This window comes from Phalangium opilio, unplaced genomic scaffold (assembly GCF_054372755.1).
Source record: "Phalangium opilio isolate 3A_F unplaced genomic scaffold, DU_Popi_V2 ptg001170l_1, whole genome shotgun sequence".
NCBI classification, from domain to species: Eukaryota; Metazoa; Arthropoda; class Arachnida; order Opiliones; family Phalangiidae; genus Phalangium; species Phalangium opilio.
Genome location: NW_028324255.1, coordinates 12,139,769 through 12,167,310, shown reverse-complemented (window position 1 = coordinate 12,167,310; position 27,542 = coordinate 12,139,769). Strand labels below are relative to the sequence as shown.

Sequence of the window (27,542 nt, the reverse complement as noted above, 5' to 3'; positions counted from 1 at the left end):
GGTTTTCTAGCGTTATTTAAATATATTGGAAACTTCTCCTAATAATTTCCATATTAGACCAAGAGCCAGTGGCCTGGATCTTACCTCATAAAGTACAAAAGGTCTGACCATTGAAATGAGTTCAGTTTTGATGCTCATTAATAGATTTGGCCGTCTTAAGCGTCACAGCTGGGGCATTCAAGGGGGGCGGGGTCATGTTTGACCCTAATGAGGTATGATTTCTACCCTCATGAGGTACATGAATAAAAAAGGTGGCAAATGATAGAACTGGAAATGGCGATTCCAAATATATGAAATCTGACGTCATCAAATGGGGGTCATCAATAAATCAGACGGGGGTTAAAATGGTCGAATGAGGTATGAACTTTTACCTCATGAGGTACATGTATGAATCCGGTGTTGTTTGATAGATCTGGTCGTGCTAAATAAAAGAATATAAAATCTGACTGGAAAATACGCGGCTTAGGTTTAATCTGACGGCCTGATTCTTGCGTCAGACTATGACAACTTCGTGCCTCATAAAGCTAAATTCCCACTCGACCGAAAAAAAACCGGCGCAAATCACGCAGCATTAGGTAGAAATTTTACCTTACGCCGTCGTCCGGCTGTAGACTGTTTACACTACGACTGAATTTTGAGTTAGGCGGTAGATATTTTTGGGTCACGTGACAGATTAGAGGGGTTTCCATAACATTTATTTCGCACTCTGAATCGGTAGCTCTGTCCCATTGTCGCTTAGATCAAACAAGAATGTATATTTTCTAACCTCCTCAATAAAGACTTCCTGTGACCCCCTTATTTTTTAAAAAAATTATGGGACATTTTAAAATTTTATTGGACAGTGTCCAGTGTCCTGTGCTTATTTCCGGCCCTGGAGCTGCGTGCTCCTCCCTTACCTATACCATCGTCTGCTACCATGACTGCTACACAATTTAAACCGAAATTGGCCCCAACCTAAAGGGGTTTTGGATTTTCGCATTAAATTTTATTATTCTGTAACTTGTAGCCTTTCTATCTTCTCTCTCAATTTTTTGACAACACTGGGCGAATGATTTTCGTGAAGGATTTGTTGTTTGTTTTTGATAAAATAGCTCAAGTTTGAAAAGTTATGTCTTTAGAGTCAGACATTTCCGAAATGAGTTTAATAAGTCTTCAAAGGGTGGCGCTTAAAGAGGTACTTGAGAAATTATTGCACCATCCGTGTTTTGCACAGAAATTTTAAATTTCAAAAAACTGGACTTTGTTTATAGGAAATGGAGGAAAATGATTGCAACTGTGATCACTTGAGCAAAGATGATCAAATAAAGCAACTAAAAGCCAAGGTGAGTTTCAAAGCCTATAGTGTTTGGGCCAGTACAGACCAGCATGAGCCTTCCAATCTAGTATCCCTTAAAAGCGAGTCTCAGCTGGGAAAACTTTACTTTAGCTCGCACATTCAGAGTTTTTCCAATAGATATCATTTCTAGGAAGTTAATCATATGATAATTAATTAAATTTAAGTCGCGGAAACAATTTTAATCAAAACATAGTTTACAGGCGTGGAGGATTCATACCATTTGCACAAGGAGACCTGGGAACTTAGAGTGTAAAATAGCAGACGATTTTACACTCTAAGTCGCTTGGTCTCCGGGTGTTAATGGTAGGAATCCTCTACGCCTGTAAACTAAGTAAATTTTCATGACCATAAAAACCCGATCCGTTCCTTCTTCCTAGCCACCGAATACCATAAGATATCTAAAAATATAACCAAACCTAACCTATAATATGAAGGACAAAATATAGAAAACCATGGAAAATATATATCTTGATTAATTTCCGCACCTTAATTTTAACAAGTTATCCTATAATTAACATTGAAAATTTATTTAAAATGCGCGAGCTTATCAAAGGCTCCACCCATGAGGACGGTCTCTGATTGGTTCCTGCCTTTGGCTACATAAAATTGGTGTGCAGAAGGTCAATCAGTGTGTTTCGGGCGCCACAGGAGCTGACATTTGCTTTAAAGTATAAATCGCAATAGAAAAACCTTAAGTAAACCAATGTCTATTTGTGGGTGATTAGAAACACCAGAGGGTGTGATAGCTTTGCAAGAACTATAAGCAAGGCTGCAGTTTGTGTGTGTAGGCATAGAGGTCTCAAAAGGCTCTTGTGGTGCCCTTTAATAACGCTATAAATGGTCGAGGGAAACATATCGCGCCCTCTGGTGGCGCCCTTGACGAAACATTTTTACCCCTTCTGATCCCCCCTTAGTTCACGTCATTGGTTTCTCTGTTTTCTTTCTGGACACTTTAAAAGACATTCTGCGTAGAAGGAAGTCCCATTTTGTAATGCAGCCTATTTTTTCAGTGTAATGGTTTAATATCAAACGTGAAAAAGGAGAGAATGAGAACTTTGTTTACGATAAATGAGAAACTGGATGAAATTGAAAGGCTCAATGGGGTCATTAATGAGTTGGAAAGTAAAATCAAGGATCTGATGGTTTGTAACATTCTTCATTTTCATAGTCGATGTGAAAGAGAATCAGGTTAAAAGTATTATTTGTTTATAACATAGGAGGAAAGTGAAAGAGCCAACATTGAGTGTGTGAAATTGGAACCTGTTGAAAATGATTTAGGACTGAATGAACAGGAATTATCTCATCCTGTTCTGATAAATCAACAAACAGAAGAACAAATACAAAGGTATTTAAAGCAAAAAACCAATGAGAACTTGTCCACGAGGACGGATCTAAAACTAGGACTGTTCACGAGCTCGAGCCGACACTTTGGAGGCTTGATTAATTAACGAGCGAGCTTTTTTAAGGTCGAGCCGAGCCAATAGGCATCGAGCCACTACGACTCGCGAGCATAGTCACTGAAATAGTGCTTTCTTTTTAGTCCTTTTTTCCACCAATAGCGTTCCGTTGTATTTTTACAAGAAATAAGAGCGTGGGGAAATTTGCTTTCTCTCGCCTCTAACCGTGAGCATATAACGATTTCTTCACACTTTACCGAGCGGGTTTTACTGAACCACTACAAACCACAACATGGGATAGCATTTAGAGTCGTTCTCAAGTCTTATTTTGGTAGTAGCAATTTTTGTTAAACTTATATATGTTAACCGAGCTAGAGCCGAGGCAAGACCCACCTCGGCTCGTGAACAGTCCTATCTGAAACTAGCCTTTGCTAAGCTTAGCAGGCCAGTCATCTCCACCTCTCGACTATGGGAGCATCTTGTGTCATTTGATTAAACTAAACCATAGCCAAGTCTCGGCTATGGTTAAGTTTGGGCTCAAGTATAATTTTTTATTTGACTGACTAATTCGCGTCCATAAAACTTGATTCGTTAAGCCTTGCCACGATAATCGTGAATAAAATCAGAAGTATGTAATTCTTCGAGAGAAGTGTACCACAAAGCGGCTGGGTAATTGTAACATGATTCTTTCCAACATCTATTAAACCGAATCATGCACATACGCGATAAATAGTTCCCTCATCATTACTCTATTGGCGCTTAACTATTTGCCAAGGCGCATGCGCTTGTGGATTGTTGTCCCACGTCAAGACAATCAAGGTTTGTGGGTTGATTGCTGAGGATTTAGTACCGAGCAGTTATAGAACTCACCCCACGTTGTGATGCCCATCTGAAGTTTGTTGAGCAGGAAAGCAAATGTTCAAAAAGGGTGAGCCTGGGAAGAATCATGTTACATATAACTAAAGTATTAAGAGGTTACAGAGTGTCATCCTTCTTCCATTATCCCCTTCTGATAAAATGTATTAATCTTTTATTACTGTTGCTATATCAGTTTTGACGATTTTTTATTTGCATAGTTCGCTCAGTATACCAGCTGAGATACCCAGCAACATTTACCAAAGTCTGCTTAAAGTGGAAGCCACGGACCTCGGGCAATTTGGTTTAGGTACGGTGTCACATTTTCGTAATCCTGACACGCAATCTGATGTAGTTCCAGTTTAATAAAACTATTAGGGTTATTTTTTCGTTTTGATCATTAAGGTTCATTGGTAAAAGCTGAAGGTGCTTGCAATATCCAAGGCACGCTGACTGAAGAAGATATTAAGGAAGAATCACCTGAATGTGACGCGGAGGTTGGCAAAGGAAACACATCCCAAACTAAAACTACCTCGAAAAAGGCTAAAAACGCGGGTCTCGGAACGCGAATTATGAAACTATGTATTCCTAAACTAAAATACAGTGACTGTGTTCCTTATTTACCAAACCTTGAGGGCGAAACACAGTTGGAAATGTCTCCTGTCCCAACGACAGATTCGCCTCTCGAGAACAATCTTAAAATTAACAATTCTTATCCTAAATCACGAATTTCTTCGACAAAGAGAGGTAATGAGAGTAAAGCAACTCGATCCAAGAAATTGTGTCCTGAAAAACGTTGGGAATTGTCGTCGCTTGAAGCAAATATGGAAAGCAATTCTCTAGAAGAAGCTCCAGAGAAGAATCTTGACGATAACCAATCCAAAATCACCTTGACCGATTCAAAGAAAACTGATAATAGACAAAATCAAGCTATGAAACTGTACCTGCCAAGCGATTTACCAAGAGTACCGATTGAAGTTGAAGATAATAATTCCGAAAGTAATACAACTTCTGCCAGTTCGGAAATTGGTAAGTCATTTTACGCTTAGGGTCAGCAACGGTTTTCGGGACTGCAACATAAAACTCAAAAATCGTCAAAATTGACCCACTTACAGTAGAAACCTCATGAGCATGTTTCGAAATTTTCTAGTGGTAGTTCCCCTAACAGGTTTTTTAATCCCATCCTTTCTAACCCTCATTTCTTCTGTCTTCCCCGGGAATATTTTCAACCTAATCCTCAATCCTTAGCATTTTAAAGCTTAAGTTTCTAAACATTTTGCCTCGTTTAAATTAATACGTTTTTAACTTAGTAAGATTTTTTTTTAAATTTAAACGGAAAATTTTTCCTACGAATAACATCAAACTCAATACTTGATGCTTTTGGGCCTGAGCTCCGTGGCCACCGGACGAGAAAAAAATCCCTTTTAAAAATACAGGTACCCGGCCGTCCTGGGTGTCTTAAAGAGCCCAAGCTAACGTTGCTCATATTGATAAGACCTTAGTACTTGACTCCCCAATGGTCTTTGAAATTGTGAATAATTACCGCTTTTTGGTCTTACTGATAATGAAATATGAAACGATTTGAAATGTAAAGGATACAATTTGTAATATATTGAAAATTACTTAATTTATGGGAAACAAGGGTTTGAAAGAGAAAATGGTGTTAAGGTAAACATCCTTGAGATTTGGGTAGAGCCTTTCGGCAAAATAATGTTATTGTCGTTGCAAACTATCCAAGACGTTCTCTTTTCTTCTGGTTTAATCGTTGCAATAAGTAAATCACGATTTTGTCACATACACCGCTTACGCTCGGAGAAGTGGCCATCATATTATTAAATTATGATGATATCCGGCTCTTTCAAAATTTACATAACATCATATTCAGTTCATAAGAGTAACGCCAGGGCCAAATGTATGCCACACAGTCGTGAGTTAATTTGGAGTTACGTGTTAACGAATTGCAGTTACTTGCATTTTAACTCCGTCACCTAGAAACAAAAAAGAAGAGAGGACAGAATGACGCCTTTCAATAACGGCAGTCATATCATTTTCCCTTCCAATTTATTTTAGAAGCATATTTATATGTATTGCAATAGACTAAAACCTTTGAACAGTACAATGTGTTTGATTCAAATTGTGAGAAATTTCAGTTTGTTTGCTTTCTGAAGGAAAATGCGAGAAGCAGCGTACAACTCTTTGCAAATATTCTCCTGAATATAAAAGTCATCTTGAACGTCACATTACATACGGTGCTGAAGAAAAACGCTTCAAACGTGATCATTGTGACTATACTAGCTCTGAGAACGGTTCTTTGGTCAGAAATGAACAAACATGATTTAACTGCTCTGAGATCGACGTTGTTTTGCGTAATAAAATCCGAATATATTTTTTTTTTTCTTCCAAAAATCTCGAATGTGCGAGACACGGACTCCATGCAGAAAAATCAGCGTGTTCAGCTTTTGGACCTAATTCCGCTTTAAACTTAGATGAAAACTAAACTAATCTTGGGCAAAAAGCCGCTAATCGATGCTCACTTTCAGTCGTTGTGGTTGTAACATGTGTTGGACAAAACGTTCACACTTTTTATGTTATTTTTAAGATACTACATACTTTGAACTGTAGCACTAAACGACCTTTCATCCTTCTGAATAATGACACAAACCCTTAAAATACCCCGTTTCCCCAAGTGGTATTATCTTATCATAGCTGGTGCCATAAGAAAATAATATATAGCTCCCTAAGTATGAAACGTAGTACATTTTCATACTACAGCATTTGCTCCCAAATTGATCATACACAAACGCATTCACAATCGCGTATTGACAGTGCTGAAAAACCTTTCAACTGTGATCAGTGTGACTATGCCAGCACAATGAAGAATAATTTGATCTGTCATCAACGCATTCACAGTGGCGAAAAACCCTTCAAATGAGATCAATGTGACTTTGGATGCATTCAGTAGAGTAGTTTGATTGCACATAAACACATTCATGGCGAGGATAAGTCCTCCATAGGTACACATCGGGCGGTTTAACAAAGTTTCTTTAGATAATGTAATCTGCACATTAATGTTTAATTTCAATTGTCTCTGCAAAGATTTAACGGTTCGGGCTGGATCGAAAGTAAAATTCACACGAGCTAAAAATTTAAAGGCATAAAGCAGACTGTACGTTGTCTCTAAATAATGACTCTGACGGTTCTATAAGTTTAATTAATCGAACCCGGTGACATCACTGCAAATATTTTCAAAAGTCAGATTTGTGCACCTTCTAGGTTCACGTGGGATATCATTCAAACAAATAATATAGAATGTGTTTTATAAGCATATTTTTAGTACCTTTCAATTTCCACAATCTGAAAGCGTAAATTGGGTTAGGTAAGATCAAATCTTTGGAGACCGCTGTTTCGACTCGCAAATGGACTATTTCTGTTTCTAAACTCGTTTTCTTTGATAATACATTCAAAGTGTGATTAGTGTGACTATGCTAGTACCCGTAAGAGTACTTTAATCGCACATCAAGGCATTCTTAGTGGTGAAAAACCCTTCAAATGTCATCAGTGTGATTTTCCAGCACATTGAAGAATAATTTGATTAAAAATCGACGCAACAATCACAATATATATTATATTGAATATAACCTTTTATTTAACTATAATTAACAATATTTGATATAACAAATGGTATATCAGTAATGATATCTTCGCTATTAGAGAAGAACGTCTATTTGAATTACTGTGAGGTCGTAGACCTCGGTAGCTCAGTTGGTTTGAGCGTGGGACGGTAACCCAGAGGTCGGTGGTTCAAATTCACCCCGAGGTAGTCGTCATCTTTTCACATCGTCCGCAACCGGGAATTAGATTGGTAGAGTAAACACTGTTAACTAAAAATTCAAATTGAATTATATTTTTACCACAATAATTGATTAATATGTTTTTGCTTTGAATCTTAATTTGCTTCTTCTATAACTTAATCGTTGTCATCACTTCTTGTGCTAGTTGGTTTCAGCAGAAACAGGAGATTGCAAAATTATCGCTAAGCTTAACTTTACCGTTGAATTCATGCTTGTGTTTTTTCACTACTTTGTAGGTGTTATCATGCACCTACGGAGGTTTAATGGCAGAATATTGCTGTTTATATTTTCACATGTATTTTATTATACCTTTATTATGCGAAAGTTCGCATTCAGTTTTACGCAAATTTCTAACGTGGGATGAAGTTTGAAATTTGAATCATATTTACATATATATTTGAGAAAGGTGTTTGTTTGTTCTTTATGACATACACAGTCACAATTAGTTAATTTCCAAATTCGACCAAGCTGCAGGGTTGATATCAGTAACACCAGGAACTCAAAAATATTCCACGTTCCTAACGAGTATATTAGGTTTTGGAAACCCCTGTTTCGACTCGGACATGGATTATTTTTGTTCACGAACTTATTTCTTTGTCTTTCTGCCATTTTAAGCCTAAGCATAACCTGTTTTATCAATTGCTTTTGAACAAACAATGTTTTTGAAGCGTGTTGTATGATATCATTTGAGGTTTTAATTTATTTCTTTTCTGTAGGAAAATCCAAGAAAAAATGTTCAACTCGATACAAATATTCACCTGAATATGAAAGGGATCTTGAACTTGACATTCGAAAGGATACCAAAGAAAAACGCTTCAAATGTGATCAGTGTGATTATGCAAGTACGTGGAAGAGTGATTTTATCACACATGAACGCATCCACTGTGGTGAAAAACCCTTCAAATGTGATCAGTGTGACAATGCGTACTCGCAGAAGAATAATTTGATCGCTCATCAACGCATTCACAGTGGTGAAAAACCCTTCAAATGTGGTCAGTGTGACTATGCGTGCATGCAGAAGAATAAATTGATCAGACATCAACTCATCCACAGTGGTGAAAAACGCTTCAAATGTGATCAGTGTGATTATGCAAGTACGTGGAAGAGTGATTTGATCACACATGAACGCACCCACAGTGGTGAAAAACCCTTCAAATGTGATCAGTGTGACTATGCAAGTGCGCGGAAGAATGTTTTGAACATACACAAACGCATTCACAGTGGTGAAAAACCCTTCAAATGTAATCAGTGTGACAATGCGTACACGCAGAAGAATGGTTTGTTCAGACATCAACGCATTCACAGTGGTGAAAAACCCTTCAAATGTCATCAGTGTGACAATGCGTACAAGCAGAAGAATAATTTGATCGCTCATCAACGCATTCACAGTGGTGAAAAACCCTTCAAATGTAATCAGTGTGATTACTCTTTCACACGGAAATATGTTTTGTTCAGGCATCAACGCATTCACAGTGGTGAAAAACCCTTCAAATGTGATCAGTGTGAGTATGCGTGCGTGCAGAAGAAAGATTTGATCAATCATCAACGCACTCACAGTGGTGAAAAACCCTTCAAATGTGATCAGTGTGAGTATGCGTGCGTGCAGAAGATTCATTTGATCAATCATCAACGCTCTCACAGTTGCGAAAAACCCTTCAAATGTGATCAGTGTGAGTATGCGTGCGTGCAGAAGAAAAATTTTATCAATCATCAACGCACTCACAGTGGTGAAAACCCTTCAAATGTGATCAGTGTGATTATGGCAGCGCATGGAAGTGCCATTTAATCCGACATCAACGTAGTAATCACTAGGAATAATAAAATGGATTATAGTTAAGAGTACTTAGCAAACTTGGAAAGAACATTTAATAAATGTATTGTATTACAAAATGTTTTCATTTTCTGAATAAATATTACTGTTCTTTACAATTGTATTAGGTAATACATATAGACGGGGTTGACCGTTAAGATATTTGGTTAGTTCCGGCCGCCATTTTAATATACTGCGGTATATTATATATAATTATAAGTGGTATATTATACTGTATAATGTAAGCACCTTTAATTACCGAATAATTACCATACCGGCTCTATGGTTGTGTGCTTTAAATATACCGCAGTATATTAAAATGGCGGCCGGAACTAACCAAATATCTTAACGGGCAACGCCGAACCTTTTTATCCACATCGTATGATGAACATATACGATGTGGGTCTTTGTTTGACCTAGCCTGTTGTCATTCTCGTAGTAGTAGTAATAGTGTCAAGAGTAGCGCCTTTGGTAGTGTAAAATGTTTCGTTCGTTATTGAAGGGAGAGAATTGTGGTGAGGTCATATTTTTCGTTCGTGTATTTTAAAATGATGGGGATTATAATAGTAAGTTTAAACATTGCATTTTATTGTACTAGTAAGGTTAAGCATTTTGTATTGTGTTTTATTTTTGCTTGATATATTTAAAGTGAGAGAGAGGATGATGGTATTGCCTTATTTTATATGGAAGGTTTAATACTCCCTTTACGATACCTGTCATCCGTCGACAATAAATAAGGGTTTCACGCTTTCAATCCCGCTCCCCTATTTCAAAATTCACAGAAATGGAGGGAGTTTTCAGGGCCGGATTAAAAGGGGGGGGGGGCTGAGCGGGCACTGGCCCATTGAGTTCTCCATCCAACCATACTAAAATCGTGGGGATCGTCGGATCGAGTAAATAGGGGCCAATTAATCGAGGAAAGTGTTCACTAACATACCCCCTCCATAGGAATAGCATTCACCCAGCGTTGGAGGCTCATAACTGTGGTTCTACTAGAGATACGGGGGTGTCCTTTGACTATGTTATTGTCATATTTGCTCCCCATCGAACCATACTTAGGACTTGGTATTAAGACAAACAGCGGCCGAGTAATTAAGTAAAACGTTCACAAACACACCTCCCACCATAGGAATAGCATTCACCCAACTTTGGAGGCTCATAACTCTGGTTCTACTAGAGATACGGGGGTGTCCTTTAACTATGTTATAGTCCTATTTGTTCCCCACACAACCATTCTAAAAATTTGGGGATCGATTAAACAAGGGCCGAGTAATTGAGGAAAATATTCACAAACATACCCCGGTCCATAGGAATAGCATTACACCCAACTTTGTATGTTTTAGTCAGGGCCGGATTAAAGAGGGACGAGGGGGTACTGGCCCACGGGTGCAACGCTTGTTGGGGGCACATTGAGTTAATCTATTCTCCCCTTAGCAACATTTGCTGTTCCTGTTTTTCGACTTAGGCCGGGGCGCACATTATCTCGACCCCTGGGTACAAAATTGCTTAATCTGGCCCTGTAAGAAGCAAAAGCAAGTAAATACCTACGTTATATTTAGAATTTATATGCCGATTGATGTCTGTTAATATTTTGAGAAATTTCAGGCTAACAGAAGATGAAAATTGAGCAAGGATAGTCAGTTTTTCTAGAACCTATTTGCACCGTGACACTGTCGCACAATGTTCTATTAGTTCGATTCTCAGTTCGTTCACAAACCTTTTCGATGGATCAAAATTAATTCATATTTACTACGCCGTCCTTCATGGTTTCATAATATCTTCTGAAGATATTATTTACCAAATCAAGGGGCCAGTCACTCGCCGTAACCCGAGAATAAATATACTCACCATAATCAAATGTTCACAAGTCTGAAAAATGTTTAATAAAGTTGTAACCGCAATTTGTAAACGTAGGAAGGGAGCCTAATTTACACGGCTCATAAAGATAATTAATTAAAAAACTAGCAATCAAAAGAAGCCCAGGTTACCCGTTTAAAGATCTTATTGACCATGACTTAATAATTACCAAGTAGTCCATCGTGGGAAGAATAACGCAGAGAGATAGAACTTTATCAAAATATTTATTTTTGGCAAAAACAAAAGACACGTCCGTACTTGTTCGCGTTACAAAAACTAACTGCTGACAACTGACTCATTACAGATTGTAGGCGGGGGTTTTTATCCCCGCGAATAAAGTTTTTTAACAAGGTTGACAGCAGTGGCGCTTAAGGCGCCACTTTTGGACAATTTAGCATTATACAAAAGTTAGTGTAAAACAGCCATGGAAATAAGGTTTTTTTCCCAACTAGTCCTCGGAACCAGTGACCCCGACATCAACAACATTCAAACTGGTCCCCAAGACCAGTTACCCCTGTGAAATTTATTTTACTACTGGTCCCACTTCAAAAATATTTATAAATATAAAATTACATGGTCCCAAATCATTTTTAACAATTTTATTTAGCCATCTTTGACTACATTATCGTATAAAAGCCAAAATATTTTCGATTTTCAATCAAAATTATCGTACGCTCCGAGCGCCTCCAAAATAGCGGTCAAACATATGCAAGTGTTCTAATGCACCTTGTATTTATGCTAAAATCGGTACAACTTACAAGGGTTCTAAAGGAGATAGACAAATAACGTCTCGAAACGTTTCTCACATCCAGCCTTTGGACTTAAAACATGAATAATTTTATCCTATTTCACCTTTTTCTTCCGCTAGGCAGCTTTTTGTGCCCAGATTAGTTAGATTTCTCGCTAAAATATCGCACGCCGAAGCCGAATTATTTTATTTAGCGTACTATATAGTACAGCGTCATAATTATCGTACGTTTCGAAAAAACTCTTAAAATTATCGCATTGTACTATAATTATCGTACGTCTGGCAACGCTGTACTTATTAGTACTACACGACACCACGACTAGAAGTAGAGGTCAGGGCTGGAAATAAGCACAGGACACTGGACATTGTCCAATAAAATTTTAAAATGTCCCATAATTTTTTTAAAAACTAAGGGGGTCACTGGACATTTTGACCTATAAATTTTCCGAAGTTTTGTTACCTTGACTATGGAGACGCGACACCATTTTTGCACACTCCAGTGGACAATGTCCTAAAAATTTTCCAGTCAAACAGGGGGTCACTGGACCCATGTCCTATAACAATTTTTTCTTATTTCCGGCCCTGGTAGAGATATTTAGGAAATAAGATTAAGACTCCTTGCAATGAGAAAGGAGTAGAAATTTGAGGAATCCTTGAATTAATAAACTGGTCCCCTTTCAATATTTATGAAAGTTTACAATTAATAAACAAGTCCCCAGAACTTGTGACCCTCAGTTTTTGAATAAAAAAACTAGTCTGAGTAATTAATAAAGTGGTTTTGGACCTGTAAACCTGTCTTATTTCCATGGCTGGACTGTAAAAAATACAAAATGAGTAAAGCAGACGACGCGGTTTTTTCCCGGGAAGGAGGTGCTTGCGGTGGACGGTTACATCCTACCCCCCAAAGAAAAGTCGTCTGCTGCGGCACTCTTGTTCCCAATCCGTTGAGTCTTGGGCCGGCGGCGAGGAGGGCCTCCTGGCCTCGGCAGCACTCTGCTATCGCCGCTAATGCTCGCGATGGCGAACTCCATGGGCCGCGTCAAAACGTTATGTTGCGTTCTGAATAGTCTCCCATGGTTCTCGCGAGATGGCTTGACGGGAAAAATTAAAATCACTAGACGTCACATCTGTGATTGAATGCATGCGTAGATAAGCGGCAACGTCCGGGCGGGACCGAAGAGTCTTGTGCGGATATGTTGCTGGAGGGTGATAATAAATGTCCATTTCAGGACCTCCAGGCTTTGGGTTCTTCCTCAATACTATCTCACGTTTCCATCCTTTGCGGAAAGGATTGACAAATCTCATGGGATTGATGGGAACAGGGTTGGACAATTCCATTTCGTCTTCCTCAGATTCGGAGGAAGAACTGGAATCGTCAGGGTGAGATAGAGGAGAGGGTAGAGGGAGAGACTTCTCCCTCGAGCTCCTATCAGGAGAGGAAGAAGGAGAGGTTGGAGGGAGAGACTTCTCCCTCGAGCTCCTATCAGGAGAGGAAGGTGGAGAAAGGTCTGGCGGCATCCGATTCACTCGGAAGACCGCGGGAGGATCGGAGAATAAGGCGAATGCGTCTGGCTCAGATTCCTCAGGTAGATCAGAGACTTTGGGAAAAGGCTCTGGTACTTCTTCCGATGGGGAAGAAGAGGATCCATTAGTGGACGAAGAGGAGGATTAACTTCTTCTCGCTTCGTCCCCAGACGACGCGGTTTGAGCTTCTTGGTCTTTCAACAGTCGTTGTCTTCGTTCTCGTCGAATCTCACGACGTTCGTCACCGGTACTGACTCCAGCGTCCTGAAGTATAGGTACGGACTGTGACGTTGTAGAACTAGAAGAGGAACTGCTTGAAGAGGATGACTGGCTTCCGTCCGGTTGGCAGACATCTTTATTTGACCAATATAGCTTTAAGTGAGCAATATTCTCGATTCCTTTATTTTCTCCATTCTCTGGGTCTTCTAGCTGATATCGCAATCGGTCTAGTTTCTTCGAGATCTTGTAGGGACCATCCCATTTGGGACATAACTTTGCGGCGATATTACTTGCCGCTTGAGACAAGGGATGCGTCTCCTTTCAGACAAGCGCACCAACGGGAAATTCAATCCCTTCCCGCCTTTGATCGTAGTAGCGTTTCTGGTGTGCTTGCGCTTTCTTGGCAAGCTCCTTAGACAAAGCCAGTTGCTTCGCTAAAGCTGAGAGCGATGCGGACCTTTCAACAAAGTCCGCTACTGGCATACCCACGTCTAAGTCCCAGGGAAATCTCGGTTCCCTACCCATGTTCAGGTAGAAAGGAGCTCTTCCTGTAGTGGTATGTGTAGTCGAGTTGATGGCGAACTGGATAAATGGCAAGTTCTCGTCCCATCTTCGGTGATCTCGACCAACGAACATCGAAATGATTTCGCCCAGAACTCTGTTCGTGCGCTCCACGATGTTACTCTGTGGATGATACGGAGTGATGTATCGTGGCTTGACTTTGAACATCTTAAGAATGTCCTTTCAGAGTTGAGTTCCATTGTCGCTTACGATGGCTTTCGGACATCCGTAGCGAACTATCACGGATAATAGTTTCTTCGCACACGTTCTGGCGGTGATGTTCTTCATCGGGTACAGTTCGACAAATTTGGTGGCATAGTCCGTGAAAACCAGGAGGTACTTGTGGTGGTGACGGCTTCTTGGTAGAGGTCCCATTATGTCCACTCCCAGCAAATCGAATGGCTCAGCAATGGCTGTAGGCTGCATGAGACCTGGACGTTTTCTATTGCGGCCCTTGTGCATTTGGCACAAAGGACATCCGCGGACGTACTGGGTAACGGGTAGAATAGTAGTATAGGGACCCCACGGATTTTTAAATGTTTGCACTCATTTCTGATAGTAAATGAGGTGAGGAACACGATGCCGTTAAAATTTTCCACCGCAAATGATTTTAAAGTTTTTTTTTCTTTCAAAATATGCCAATATACTATATGAAAATTGCAATATTTTGGAAAAGGACAAATCCTATAGGAACTGAACCTGAACCTAACCTAACCTAACCTAACCAAACCAAACCAAACCAAACCTAACCTAACCTAACCTGAACCTAAAATATCCCAAACATAATCTAAACAAGTGTATGCGCCCCAAATATCAAATATAAAAACAACCATAAGTAATATCAATATGTGCTACCTTTTTTTTAAAAAAAAATCATTTGCGGCGGAAAATTTTAACGGCATCGTGTTCCTCACCTCATTTTCTATCAGAAATGAGTACAAACTTTTAAAAATCCGTGGGGTCCCTATACTACCATTTGGCCGGGTAACGTCCTGCCGGAACGATGGCCACCAGTATCTGGCTCGTACTTTCTCTAGGGTACGATCCCGACCTCGATGTCCAGATAGAGGGTGGTCATGAAATAAGCGGATGGCGTCCCGCCGGAACCGCTGTGGCAAATAGATTTTCGCTGGTTGTCTACCATAGGCCTTTCGATACAAGACATCGTTCTTCAATTCGTAGTACCGATGTCGTTGAGGATTATCTCCTGATAACTGTACTATGATGTCATTGGTGGCTTGTTCATCTTGTTGAGCCTTTCGCACTTCTTCCAGCGTGAAAGAGTGGTACAATGCGTGATTGGCGGGAGGAGCTAATCCGCTACTGGTTGAGGACGAAGTCGACGTCATTGAAGAGGACTCCGCTGGACTGGAATCTTCTGACGAGGACGGCGAAGTCGTGTCGTCCAAAGACATGGCTAATAGCGAGACAGGCGCTCTTGATAATGCGTCCGCAACCTTGTTCTCAACCCCCTTCTAGTGTATGATCTTAAAGTCATACGTCTGCAAGTACATTGCCCAACGTACAAGTCGAGAATTCGGCTCTTTCAAGGTGAACAACCACTGGAGTGCTTTGTGATCGGTGATCACAGTGAATGGTATATTCTCTAAGTATGGCCGGAACTTTCCAACTCCCCAATAGATGGCAAGACATTCCTTTTCCGTGGTGGTATATCGCCTTTGGACGTCGGTCAGTTGTTTACTGGCATAGGAAATAGGTACCTCGACGTCATCTTGAATTTGCTTCAGGAAAGCTCCAAGTCCGGCATCGCTGGCATCCGTTGTTAGGATACACGGCAACTTTGGGTTGTAAGCCGCTAAAGGAGGCGCCATACAGATCGCATCCTTGATGGCCTGGAACGCTTCCTGCTGTTCTTCCTTCCACTGGAACGGAACGTCCTTTTTCTTGAGATGGTTTAACGGGGCAACGATCTTGGAATACTGCGGGATGAAGCGTGAGTGCCATCCCGCCATGCCCAGAAATCTTTGGATTTCTTTCACGTTTTTCGGGATCGGAAAGTTTACTATGGCCCTAGTCTTGGAGGGATCAATGTGAATCCCTCGTTCATTAACTATATGCCCTAACACGGTCGCTTCGCTTTGCGCAAAGCGACATTTCTTAGTCTGAAGCGTAAGTCCTGCTTCAGACAGTCGGTGAAAGACATATTCCAAGGCTTGTAAATGGTCGGCCCAAGTACTGGACGGAATGACGATGTCATCCAGATAGACGCAGATGGAAAAGTGATGTCCATCCCTGAAGACTTCATCGATGAGTCGCTGAAATGACGACGGCGCATTGCACAGACCGAATGGAAGTACTTCGAACTCGTACTTCCCCGCGTGCGTGATGAATGCAGTCTTTGCTTTCGCTTGCGGATGGAGATCTATCTGCCAATAGCCGCTCTTCAAGTCCAGTGCTGTAATGAACTTCGGGGCGCCCATTTTTCCTAAGAGTTCTTCTATTCGCGGAAGCGGATACGGATCTTTCACGGTCACTTTGTTTAAAGCGCGATAGTCTACGCAGAAACGTATCTTTCCGCATTTCTGGTGGACAAGTACCACTGGCGACGCGTAAGGACTAACGGATGGTTTCACGATTCCGTCGCGGATCATTTCGTGAAGATGATCTTCAATTATCCGTTTTTTCGCGTTGCTAACACGATACGCGCGTTGACTAACGGGAACATCGGTGGTAGTATGTATCTCGTGATAAACTAAGTTCGTACGTCCCGCTTTTTCCGAAAATAGTTTTGGAAATCGTAATAGTAAAGTTTTTAAGTCTTCCTTCTGTTTAGGACTCAGTGTAGGCGACGCGACAGCTTGTTCAATATCCTCGATAATCTGAGGTGTTTGAGTCTTTAACCCCGGGAGATTAAATTAAATTTAATTATATTAAACGTGTTTCAAATGTCTCGTAGCTTTTACCTCAAAAATAGAACGTAACCTTAAGTGTGATGATGTAGTTATTAAAGACTAAGCAATCTTTCGCAAAATGCAGGAGTTGAAAAAATACGTTAAGTTTCTGAATCCGTAGAAATGGTTCTACATCTATAAATGTCGAGTTTTACGATTTTCGAGAAATAAACAAAACTCATTTCATTTTTTTTCATTAAAGACACTGAGAACCATTAAATACGCTTTTGAGGTCTATTACTTCAAAAGCAATTATACGACGTTGTCCTCTATCGTTCCGTTTTTGCTGCGAAAACTAGTCAAGTGAAGCGCAAAAGTAAGCAAAACGCGAAGTAAGGTGTTATCTGCTGAACATTTCTTGTCGTAATAATGATTTCGGTAATTGGAGTTATTGCTATAATGAATTTGGGCAAAATTTGATAACTACAGTGATAATTCACTTTTCGAAAGGGGGTACATTTTTAATCTCCTAAAACAAATCAATATAAATAATTAGGAAAACTAATTTGCCCCTTTCTGTAAGTTTCGCGAACGATTCATTCATAACGTAGAAAGAAATCACAGATGTCGGTTGCCACTGCTAAATATGAAAAACTATTTCCCGATAGATACTTCAAGTACAAGTGAGCACTTATTGAACGTAACCGAGAATATCAGTTCCTTTTAACAGAGACCAAATAATCACGAGACCAAATAGTCCCGAGACCAAATCGGTGAGACCCGTTTGTCCCGAGACCAAAACGGCGAGACCAAATCGGCAAGACCATAACAGCGATACCAATTGTTAAGTATAACCCCGAGATTCAAGTGAGTATATTCTCTTCCGTTGTGAAGATCAAATTGAGAGGTAAGATTTCATATTTATATGTCAGGTTTTTTATATAAAATATTTTTTCATCTTTTACACTTTTTGATGTGTTGAACATTTATTCCCAAAGTTAATGATATTTATTATTAGTATAAATAAATATTATAAAATAAACTACCTTTAAAATATTATCCACGCATTAAGGGCCTGGATTTAAGTTCAGTTGATTTTTTTCAAAACTGTAAACACAATATGAAAGAACGAAAAACCGTCTTTATAGATTAAAGTGGTCATCAGGTTATCAAAATTGTGAAAAAGGAAGCGTTCTGACAGAATGACTGATAATCAACGCCCAGCCCAAATGTTTCTTCAAAGTAGTAGATGGGAACTATGAAATATTTTTGAAATTCGCAGGCAGAAGAAGAACGCTCACGCTTCTCAATCGATTTCACTGCATTCAATAAACCCGTTCGCTATATCCGATTGGAACTTGGCAATTCGAGCATAGCTCCGCCCTGTTGCCATTCTGGTTGTTATTTATTTATTTTTTTCGCAGAGTAGAAGCTATTTCAGCCCCATTTCCGACCCCATCTTGGTATCTGTTTTTAGCTTGAGTGGAAACTTTAGTGAGGTTGCATGACATAGTACTGAAGACGCTCTTTATGCCTTTTGCGGACCAACTTGCCGCGCTCTTTTAAAATGGCGGCCTAAAAATAAAATGTTCCTGACAGACTGACGGGCAACGCTTGGACCTTTTGATGCAAGCAGGGAGGAGAGACTTGAGAGGGAGTAATAATGTGAATAGGCGGATTGATTCTCTTCGTGGCTTAACTTCTCTCAGTCACTCGCCGCGGTGTCCGCGCGCATGCGTCAAATTTAAAAACTGGCTTTGAACTGGAAGTGGGAGCTAACGGAAGTGTTGTAACCGACGCCACTCGAGCGGGAGCGTCAGTTAGAATCGAGGGAAAGAGAGATAAAAATTGTCACCCTCCCTTTTTTCCCCTGCCATTTATATTTCTGCTTCTTTTACATTAGACTAACTCTCCCGTTCAAGTCTCCCCTCCCTGATGCAAGTCGTTCATAGCATTCCAGAAATTAGTCTTCGTTCCTGTTACTGTAATAACTTTCCAATTACTAGTGTAGCTCTGGAACTTGAGATACAACAGGATTTTAAGCTAAAATTGACGTCCAAATATTTGAATAGAGATTTAGCAACATAATTGATAGTTTCAAATGATTATAATATTAGAACCGTAAGCCTTAGTTTAACTTTCGCGCCTCGACCGTTTCAACATTCAGCAAACAGATGTCGCTGCGCATCGACTGGATCGATAAGGGGCGCTGGAGCGATGAAGAAGAGAGGGAAGCGACACTCCGTTGGGTACCGCGATGCCGTACAGTTAGGGAATTAAGAGATGTACATTACTAACCGTTTGTAGAGTAGAATCATGTAATAAAGAACAAGTCTCCCATTTTTATTTTCAATTAAAAACCCTCCTCGCCTTTTTCATTATCCGTAATCCGTAACCGAGCTTTGGAAAAACGAAGCTAAAATATCAGAAGTGGGATTCAACTCATTCAATTGACCTACGCAAAGGCCCGTTTCGAACAAAAAAAGGCCTGACAACAAAGACGCAACGAGGAGCCGCCATCTTGCCCAAAAAGAAAGTTCGTAAGTTCTACAGCATCTCCGATACATGATGAATGGAATTCCGGGAGAGTACTAAAATTAAAAGCGAACTATTGAAACAGAAGTTAATTACACGACAAAAACAAAAGCTCGTAAAAAGTACCAAAGTTTTTGCCAAATATCAAGCTTCCGCCACCGCTTCTTCCGTAAATGAAGCTTCCGCCACCGCTTCTTCCGTAAATCAAGCTTCCGCCACCGCTTCTTCCGTAAATCAAGCTTCCGCCACCGCTTCTTCCGTAAATCAAGCTTCCGCCACCGCTTCTTCCGTAAATCAAGCCTCCGCCACCGCTTCTTCCGTAAATCAAGCCTCCGCCACCGCTTCTTCCGTAAATCAAGCCTCCGCCACCGCTTCTTCCGTAAATCAAGCATCCGCCACCGCTTCTTCCGTAAATCAAGCATCCGCCACCGCTTCTTCCGTAAATCAAGCCTCCGCCACCGTTTCTTCCGTAAATCAAGCATCCGCCACCGCTTCTTCCGTAAATCAAGCCTCCGCCACCGCTTCTTCCGTAAATCACGCCTCCGCCACCGCCGCTTCTTCCGTAAATCAAGCCTCCGCCACCGCCGCTTCTTCCGTAAATCAAGCCTCCGCCACCGCCGCTTCTTCCGTAAATCAAGCCTCCGCCACCGCTTCTTCCGTAAATCAAGCATCCGCCACCGATTCTTCCGTATATCAAGCATCCGCCACCGATTCTTCCGTAAATCAAGCATCCGCCACCGATTCTTCCGTAAATCAAGCATCCGCCACCGATTCTTCCGTAAATCAAGCATCCGCCACCGATTCTTCCGTAAATCATTCCGAAAATCAAGCCTCCGCCACCGATTCTTCCGTAAATCAAGCTTCCGATACCGTTCCTTCCGAATATCAAGATTCCGACACCGATTCTTCCGAATATCAAGATAGTACGACTGATTCTTCCGAACGCTCCGATAACGCAAGCCAATTTCAAACTCAAGTATTACAAAATTCTTTTGTTTCTTCCGAAGACTCATCTAAGAGCCCAAACATGCCTACCGATAGAAGTAACGCGGGTGCACCAAGCCCCCTTACCATTGATGAAGATAAATTTCAAGATCTAATCAAAAACGCAGTTGCCGCTGCCGTAGGGCAAGCCATTACCGCTATGGCCGCCATAAATGCCGCATCTGCTCAGAATAACCCAACTTCAAATGCCAATATGAATCCAAATACGGGACAGAATAATCAAAATGGTCAAGCTACCGCCACTGATCATCACCACTGGGGTGATGCCGGAAAACTCATTCCTGTTTTCGATCCAGTTGCCGTTCCGCACCAGACCATCGAAATGTGGATTCAGAAAGTAGACGATGTAGCTTTAACCTACAAATGGACCGATTTAGTCATAGTTCATCATGCCTTGCCGAAATTACAGGGTACCGCTAAAACCTGGTATGAAGGTTTATCATCCATCCGTTTAACCTGGGATGAATGGAAAACGAAACTAATTGAATGGTTTCCATCTGTTTGTGGAACCCAGCAACTGTACCGTGACATGGAGAAGAGGGTACGACGCCCCAATGAACCAATTGAAGTTTACTACCATGAAAAGGTAGCCATGGCAAGAGCATGTGGCCTGGGTGACGTATCCATGATTGAATACATCATCACGGGTCTGGCTGACGAACAACTCATCGCTTCCGTCAGCGCCCGAGATCCAAAGACACCTCCCGAACTGCTCAAAAACATAAAGCAACTGGAAGAACGTCTGAAGCTGGCTAATGGGAGTGGGAATAGAGTGAAATCGAAATCGTATCCGTCAAAGGGACACTATGAACCAGAACGCCGAGAGCAAACAGACTTTATGAATGTTCATGCTGAAAACCCTAAACATTTCGAGAAACATCCTGATAACCGTTTTGAGAACAGACCACGTTTCAATGAGAAAGGAGAAGCTCGTTGTTACAATTGTAACAATTACGGACACATGGCTACCGCTTGCAGTGAACCACAACGCCGAGACCGATGCAAAACGTGCCAAAGAACAACGCATGAGACAAGAGATTGTCCGAAGAAGTCCAGTCAACCGAATACGACTAGTAACCAAAGTTCAACATCATACGACACACATCATGTTGAAGATGAGCGAGATACTACCGACCGAAATTTAAAATATTTCAAAGACGCACTGATTAATGGGAAGGAAATCAGGTCATACGTCGATTTTGGAAGTAAATGTATAGCTTTACGTCAAAGCTGCGCTGACACACTGGGACTTAATTACCAATCAGTCCCTAGTGACTGTGTGATTGGGGGATATGGCTCTGGCGTCACCAGGATTATTGGGAGAGCCAATGCTGAAATCAAAGTCGACGAGGCCGTTGCTACAGCAGACATCCACATAGTACCTGATAATGCGCAAGCAATTCCAATGTTGATAGGACAACCGTTCACCGAACAACCCCATATAACCGTCATACGCCGTAAGAATGATATCCGATTATTCATGGAGAACCACGAGAATGAAGACGAGGATGACTGCCTTAGAAATATTAAGATTCCTATACTACCAAAAACGTCAGTAAGCCTTTGGGCAAAGGAAGCTACTGTAAATCCTCCGCATTACATCGGGTTTATTGAATTGCATACATCCGAGCGCTCTTTTATGAATCAGGAGTTAATGGTTGAGACCCCGATTCGTTCTCACCCTGGAAAAGAAAACTGCATTCCTAGAAGCGTAATCTCAATCGACGAAACTGGAGGAACCGTAATGCCAGTGGCTAACTTGTTCAGTAAGGCTATGATCATAGGAGCAAATCAGAAAATAGCCAGAGGAGAAATATGTTTCCCCGATCCAATTGAGCTCCCACCGACATTCGAAGTCTCAACGATCGAAGTTATGAAAGCACAGACGAGACAACCCTTTGAACTCGAGCAGGTTAACATAGGACCGAACACGTCTAATGAAGATGCTAAAAAACTTCTGGATCTCCTCAACGAATATAGAGATTGTTTTGCCGAAAACCTCACAGAACTTGGCCGCACGAACGCTGCATCAATGAAGATAGAACTCGATTCAAACCAACCGGTTACGTTTCGTCCGTACCGTCTATCACAATCTGAACGAACCAAAGTTGTAGAGAAAATCGACGACCTCAAGAAGGCTGGTATCATTGTCGATTCAAGATCGCCGTACGCCAGTCCGATTCTTATAGTAAAGAAAAAACTGGTGACGAAAGAATATGTATAGACTATCGTGGTCTAAACAGAATCACCGAGAGGATTCGAACCGATCAAGAAAAGCAGCAGCGAAGGCACAACGCTAGACGTGCCGAAGCCGAAAATTTCGAGCCTGGAGATTTAGTTGTAGTTAAGAAAGAACCAATTGCCACCGGACTACCGAGGAAAACAGCAGCTGCTTACCGTGGACCTTATAGGGTATCGAAAAAATTCAATCACGATAGGTATCAAATAGAAGACCTACCGCAACAATCTTTAGTATTGTGTAATTTAAACTTTTGGGTAGTTTTAAATTTAATTCTAGTTTTGTGTATTTCATATTTTTTTGGCAACATGGGAGTTGCATGTATAGGATGGCCGAATATTAGAACCGTAAGCCTTAGTTTAACTTTCGCGCCTCGACCGTTTCAACATTCAGCAAACAGATGTCGCTGCGCATCGACTGGATCGATAAGGGGCGCTGGAGCGATGAAGAAGAGAGGGAAGCGACACTCCGTTGGGTACCGCGATGCCGTACAGTTAGGGAATTAAGAGATGTACATTACTAACCGTTTGTAGAGTAGAATCATGTAATAAAGAACAAGTCTCCCATTTTTATTTTCAATTAAAAACCCTCCTCGCCTTTTTCATTATCCGTAATCCGTAACCGAGCTTTGGAAAAACGAAGCTAAAAATAATGTATTTTTCCACTGCTTTTTGTTGAAGGTCTTAGATTGGCATTATGATTACAATGATTGCATTAAACGCAGATCTATTCTGAATGGAAAATGATTTCATTCAGTTACAAAACCAAGGGACTTATGTCGATATGTGGAAGTTTCATCCTAGCTCTTAGTTAAGGCAATTTTTATACGGTCGGTGGAATCAACCCTTACGTTTCTTCTTATCTTCGCTTTAAAGTTATATCGTTCTTATCAATGGTTTTTCCATGCTGGGTCAAGGATGTCTCGCCGCTTTGGGTGGTTACCTAGCGCCACATCTTGGCACCAAACCAGTTCTTTTGCTTGGTGCTGCAGTCTATATGTAAGAATTTTACTTCAAACAAAATAGAAGATGCGGAAAATACACACCCAAATACTAACGACGTGCTTCACTACTATGTGAATGATTATGCCTATAAGCTCAATATATAACTGTAATTTGATCAACATGGCAGTTTACCAATGCTTTTCTTCGTTGGTTTTCTTATTTTTGGCTCTCGGAAACTTTCGAGAATGCATTTGTTTCTTGTTTCTTATAAATAACAAATTGAATTGAACGTTGCGTGTGTAACGTTCTATCTTGAAAGTTTTCGGTTTTGGTGAAGTAGTGACGATAAGAGATTGTGAAGTTATTACTCCTAGTTTTTTAAAAATTTAAAATATCTAAAATGTGGTAATTGAACACTGAACTATAGAAAAACTGTAATGAAATACCAAATTTGGTCAGCTAATGCAGGAATATATTAGACTAGCTGTTACCCGCGGCGTCGCTCGCGTATAATAAGAACTTCTATCAAAATGATACAAAGAATAGGCAGATTTTACTGATGACCAATTTTTTTGTAGAACCCCAGCTAGGAGCGGAGGCACTCGGCGTGCCCGTCAGCCCGTCGGAACATTTTTTTTATTACTTTTCACGCGGACATTATTCCACATAGAAGGGTTTTTAAATTTCTTGTCGCCATTTTAAAAGATGGCAACAAATCAAGCCCAAAGGAGCATTCAGCCCGTCTATAGGTTAAAGGAAAGCAGTGTACTAAATATTTGCGAAATCGGTTGAAACGCACGGACGTTGTTGCAGAGAAAAGTTTTTTTACATTTCTGGGCGCAATTTTTTAAGATGGCGGCGGATTGGAAAAACCTTTCTTAGCACGCGCCTACTACTTATCAGTAACGTTCCTGAAAATTTTCACCCTTCTAGGGCAAGCGGTTTGGGCTGGCCGTTGATTATCAGTCAGTCTGTCAGTCAGTCAATCAGTCAGTCAGGACTTTTATTTATATAGATATAGATTAATGGAACAGAAAGTGTACTTATAGCACAAAAATGTCACATTGCACCTGAAAATTTCAGAGGAATGACTGCTGTATCAGGTGTGACTTTGAAGATGGTTTTTACTATCTGCTTCTTACGTATGGATTCTTGGCCTGGATTGGAGAGGGAATTTCTTGTGCTTTAATAATGGGAGACATAATGAAGGCTAGTAACTTCAATATACGATAATTACTGTTAAGTGGCAATTTAGAGGGGATAATTAACCATTTTGGTTTTTGCAGTAATTGGAAAAGAAATTCGATCATATTTGGAAGCAAAACACAACAACAAAGAAATTGATACCCTGGTTAATGAATGCGCTGGTTTCATCAGGTTTAAAGGATCTTACTTAAATGACATAAAATGTTGGCTGTATGAGAAAGGATTTTAAATAAAATTATAGTGTATTTATAGTAAATAAAAGTTTTGTCAATATGTCTTTGGTGAATTCAATAATTCATTGACCATGAATCTAGATTTACTAAATGAGGTTCATACTTTAAAGCAAAGCGCGGGTCCATTGGATACCCTACAAGTTGACTTCCCTCCTGAACTCCGCTTTTGCCTTCACGAATAGGGCCGTGCAGACTATTCGTTACTATTTGGTCGGACCAAATAATTTGGTCAAAATTGACGTTTACTATTCGCACCGACGAATCGAATAATGATTTTCAAAATTCTAGAATACCAAATAATGAGCTTCGAAAAACCGACTATTCTATAGCGGATAAAACCACGAGAAAATGAATGTTTTTAACAGTCTATTGACCAAATTATTTGGTATTCGCAACCAGTTTTTGAATTTTTCTGTTGATTTTGTGAATTTGAGGGCGCTGTCATAGAGATAGAAACATAAATGTGATGCTCCTATCCCTATGGGCGCTGTCATAGTGTCCGCTGGACCGTGGCCCCATAGATGACGCGACTCGGCAGACACAGCCTTAAAATTCTGACGTGGCTACTGTTATCAAAAGTATTACCCGCGTTCACCGAGTCGCGTGATCTAGGAGGCTATAGCTGGAATCAGCCACTCAGTCTTTAGAAGTTCATAGACAAGAATAAATCATTAAAGGTTTTAACTTAAAGGGTACTGGTTATTATCAACTTCTCGCTGCGGATCTAACTATTGAACTTCATAAAAATATGTCACTATAGTATACCTATTAAAAAATATAGTATCATGGAAGAGGTCATACATTGCAAAGCGAATAGGGATATATAGAGTAATGTCAGTTCTACGTATGCAAACGTCACACCCTTCTATCTCTTAGCTCAGTGTCATCCCCCCTACCAGGCGCGTACAGTATCCCCTCTTACAAAAGCGCGCCTAGAGGGAGGGATACACAGTCTACTCCCCTCTCTACCGACACTACTCTATTGACAACTAACCTAATTTTGATTAAAATAAAACCTTTGATTCGTTCAAAAATAAGTTTTCAGCTGTTCAAAAGTACCTTTCCGTGTCCCATTATTTATAAATTTGAAATTTGGTAGAATAGTTTTATAGAAATTTAAATTTGGTCGAATTTTTGAACTTCACACTATTTGGTCAAATTATTTGGTCATTTTCCTATTCCGAGCCGAGAGATGGCTCGCAAAAACACTGCTATTTGGTATTCGACGAAAAACCTTAAAAAGTACTATTCGCACAGCCCTATTCACGAAGGCTAGAGGCCGGGATTTATAAGTGCTAGGGCTGTGCGAATAGTACTTTTTAAGATATTCGTCGAATACCAAATAGCAGTGTTTTTGGGAGCCATCTCTCGGCTCGGAATAGGAAAATGACCAAATAATTTGACCAAATAGTGTGAAGTTCAAAAATTCGACCAAATTTAAATTTCTATAAAACTATTCTACCAAATTTCAAATTTATAAATAACGGGACACGGAAAGGTACTTTTGAACAGCTGAAAACTTATTTTTGAACGAATCAAAGGTTTTATTTTAATCAAAATTAGGTTAGTTGTCAATATATCCCTACTCGCTTTGCAATGTATAACCTGTTCCATGTAAATGATACTATTTTTTTTAATAGGTATACTATAGTGATATATTATTAGGAAGTTCAATATAGTTAGCTCCGCAGCGAGAAGTTGATAATAACCAGTACCCTTTAAGTTAAAACCTTTAATGATTTATCCTTGTCTATGAACTTCTAAAGACTGAATGGCTGATTCCAGCTATAGCCTCCTAGATCACGCGACTCGGTGAACGCGGGTAATACTTAACAGTAGCCACGTCAGAATTTTAAGGGTGTGTCTGCCCAGTCGCGTCATCTAGCCACGGTCCAGCGGACATTATCACAGCGCCCATAGGGATAGGAGCATAACATTTATGTTTCTATCTCTATGACAGCGCCCTCAAATTCACAAAATCAACAGAAAAATTCAAAAACTGGTTGCGAATACCAAATAATTTGGTCAATAGACTGTTAAAAACATTCACTTTCAAATTGTTTTATCCGCTATAGAATAGTCGGTTTTTCGAAGCTCATTATTTGGTATTCTAGAATTTTGAAAATCATTATTCGATTCGTCGGTGCGAATAGTAAACGTCAGTTTTGACCAAATTATTTGGTCCGACCAAATAGTAACGAATAGTCTGCACGGCCCTAATAAGTGCACTTATAAATCCCGGCCACAAATGTCTCCTGCCTTCGTCAAGCCAAAACTGGAGTTCGTAAGGAAAGTCAACTTGAAGTTGTTGGGGATCCACTGGACCCGCGCTTTGCTTTAAGGGAAGATGGGCGGCGTTCTGGTGAATTA

At 40.4% G+C, this 27,542-nt stretch overlaps 2 protein-coding genes across 2 annotated transcripts; both read left to right on the top strand.

The window, feature by feature from the left end:
• The first annotated feature begins 262 nt into the window (after positions 1–262).
• Positions 263–9,368, top strand: LOC149587305 (uncharacterized). Its single transcript, XM_089863416.1, has 7 exons — positions 263–1,174; positions 1,251–1,322; positions 2,347–2,478; positions 2,554–2,681; positions 3,810–3,898; positions 3,994–4,617; positions 8,156–9,368. The coding sequence occupies exons 1-7, from the start codon at positions 1,109–1,111 to the stop codon at positions 9,223–9,225; spliced, it is 2,181 nt and encodes a 726-aa protein (XP_089719542.1). The 5' UTR covers positions 263–1,108; the 3' UTR covers positions 9,226–9,368.
• A 9,368-nt stretch (positions 9,369–18,736) lies between these two features.
• LOC149587304 (uncharacterized) lies at positions 18,737–25,212 on the top strand. Its single transcript, XM_089863415.1, has 2 exons — positions 18,737–24,942; positions 25,020–25,212. The coding sequence occupies exon 1, from the start codon at positions 19,583–19,585 to the stop codon at positions 22,772–22,774; it is 3,192 nt and encodes a 1,063-aa protein (XP_089719541.1). The 5' UTR covers positions 18,737–19,582; the 3' UTR covers positions 22,775–24,942; positions 25,020–25,212.
• The last annotated feature ends 2,330 nt before the right edge of the window (positions 25,213–27,542 follow it).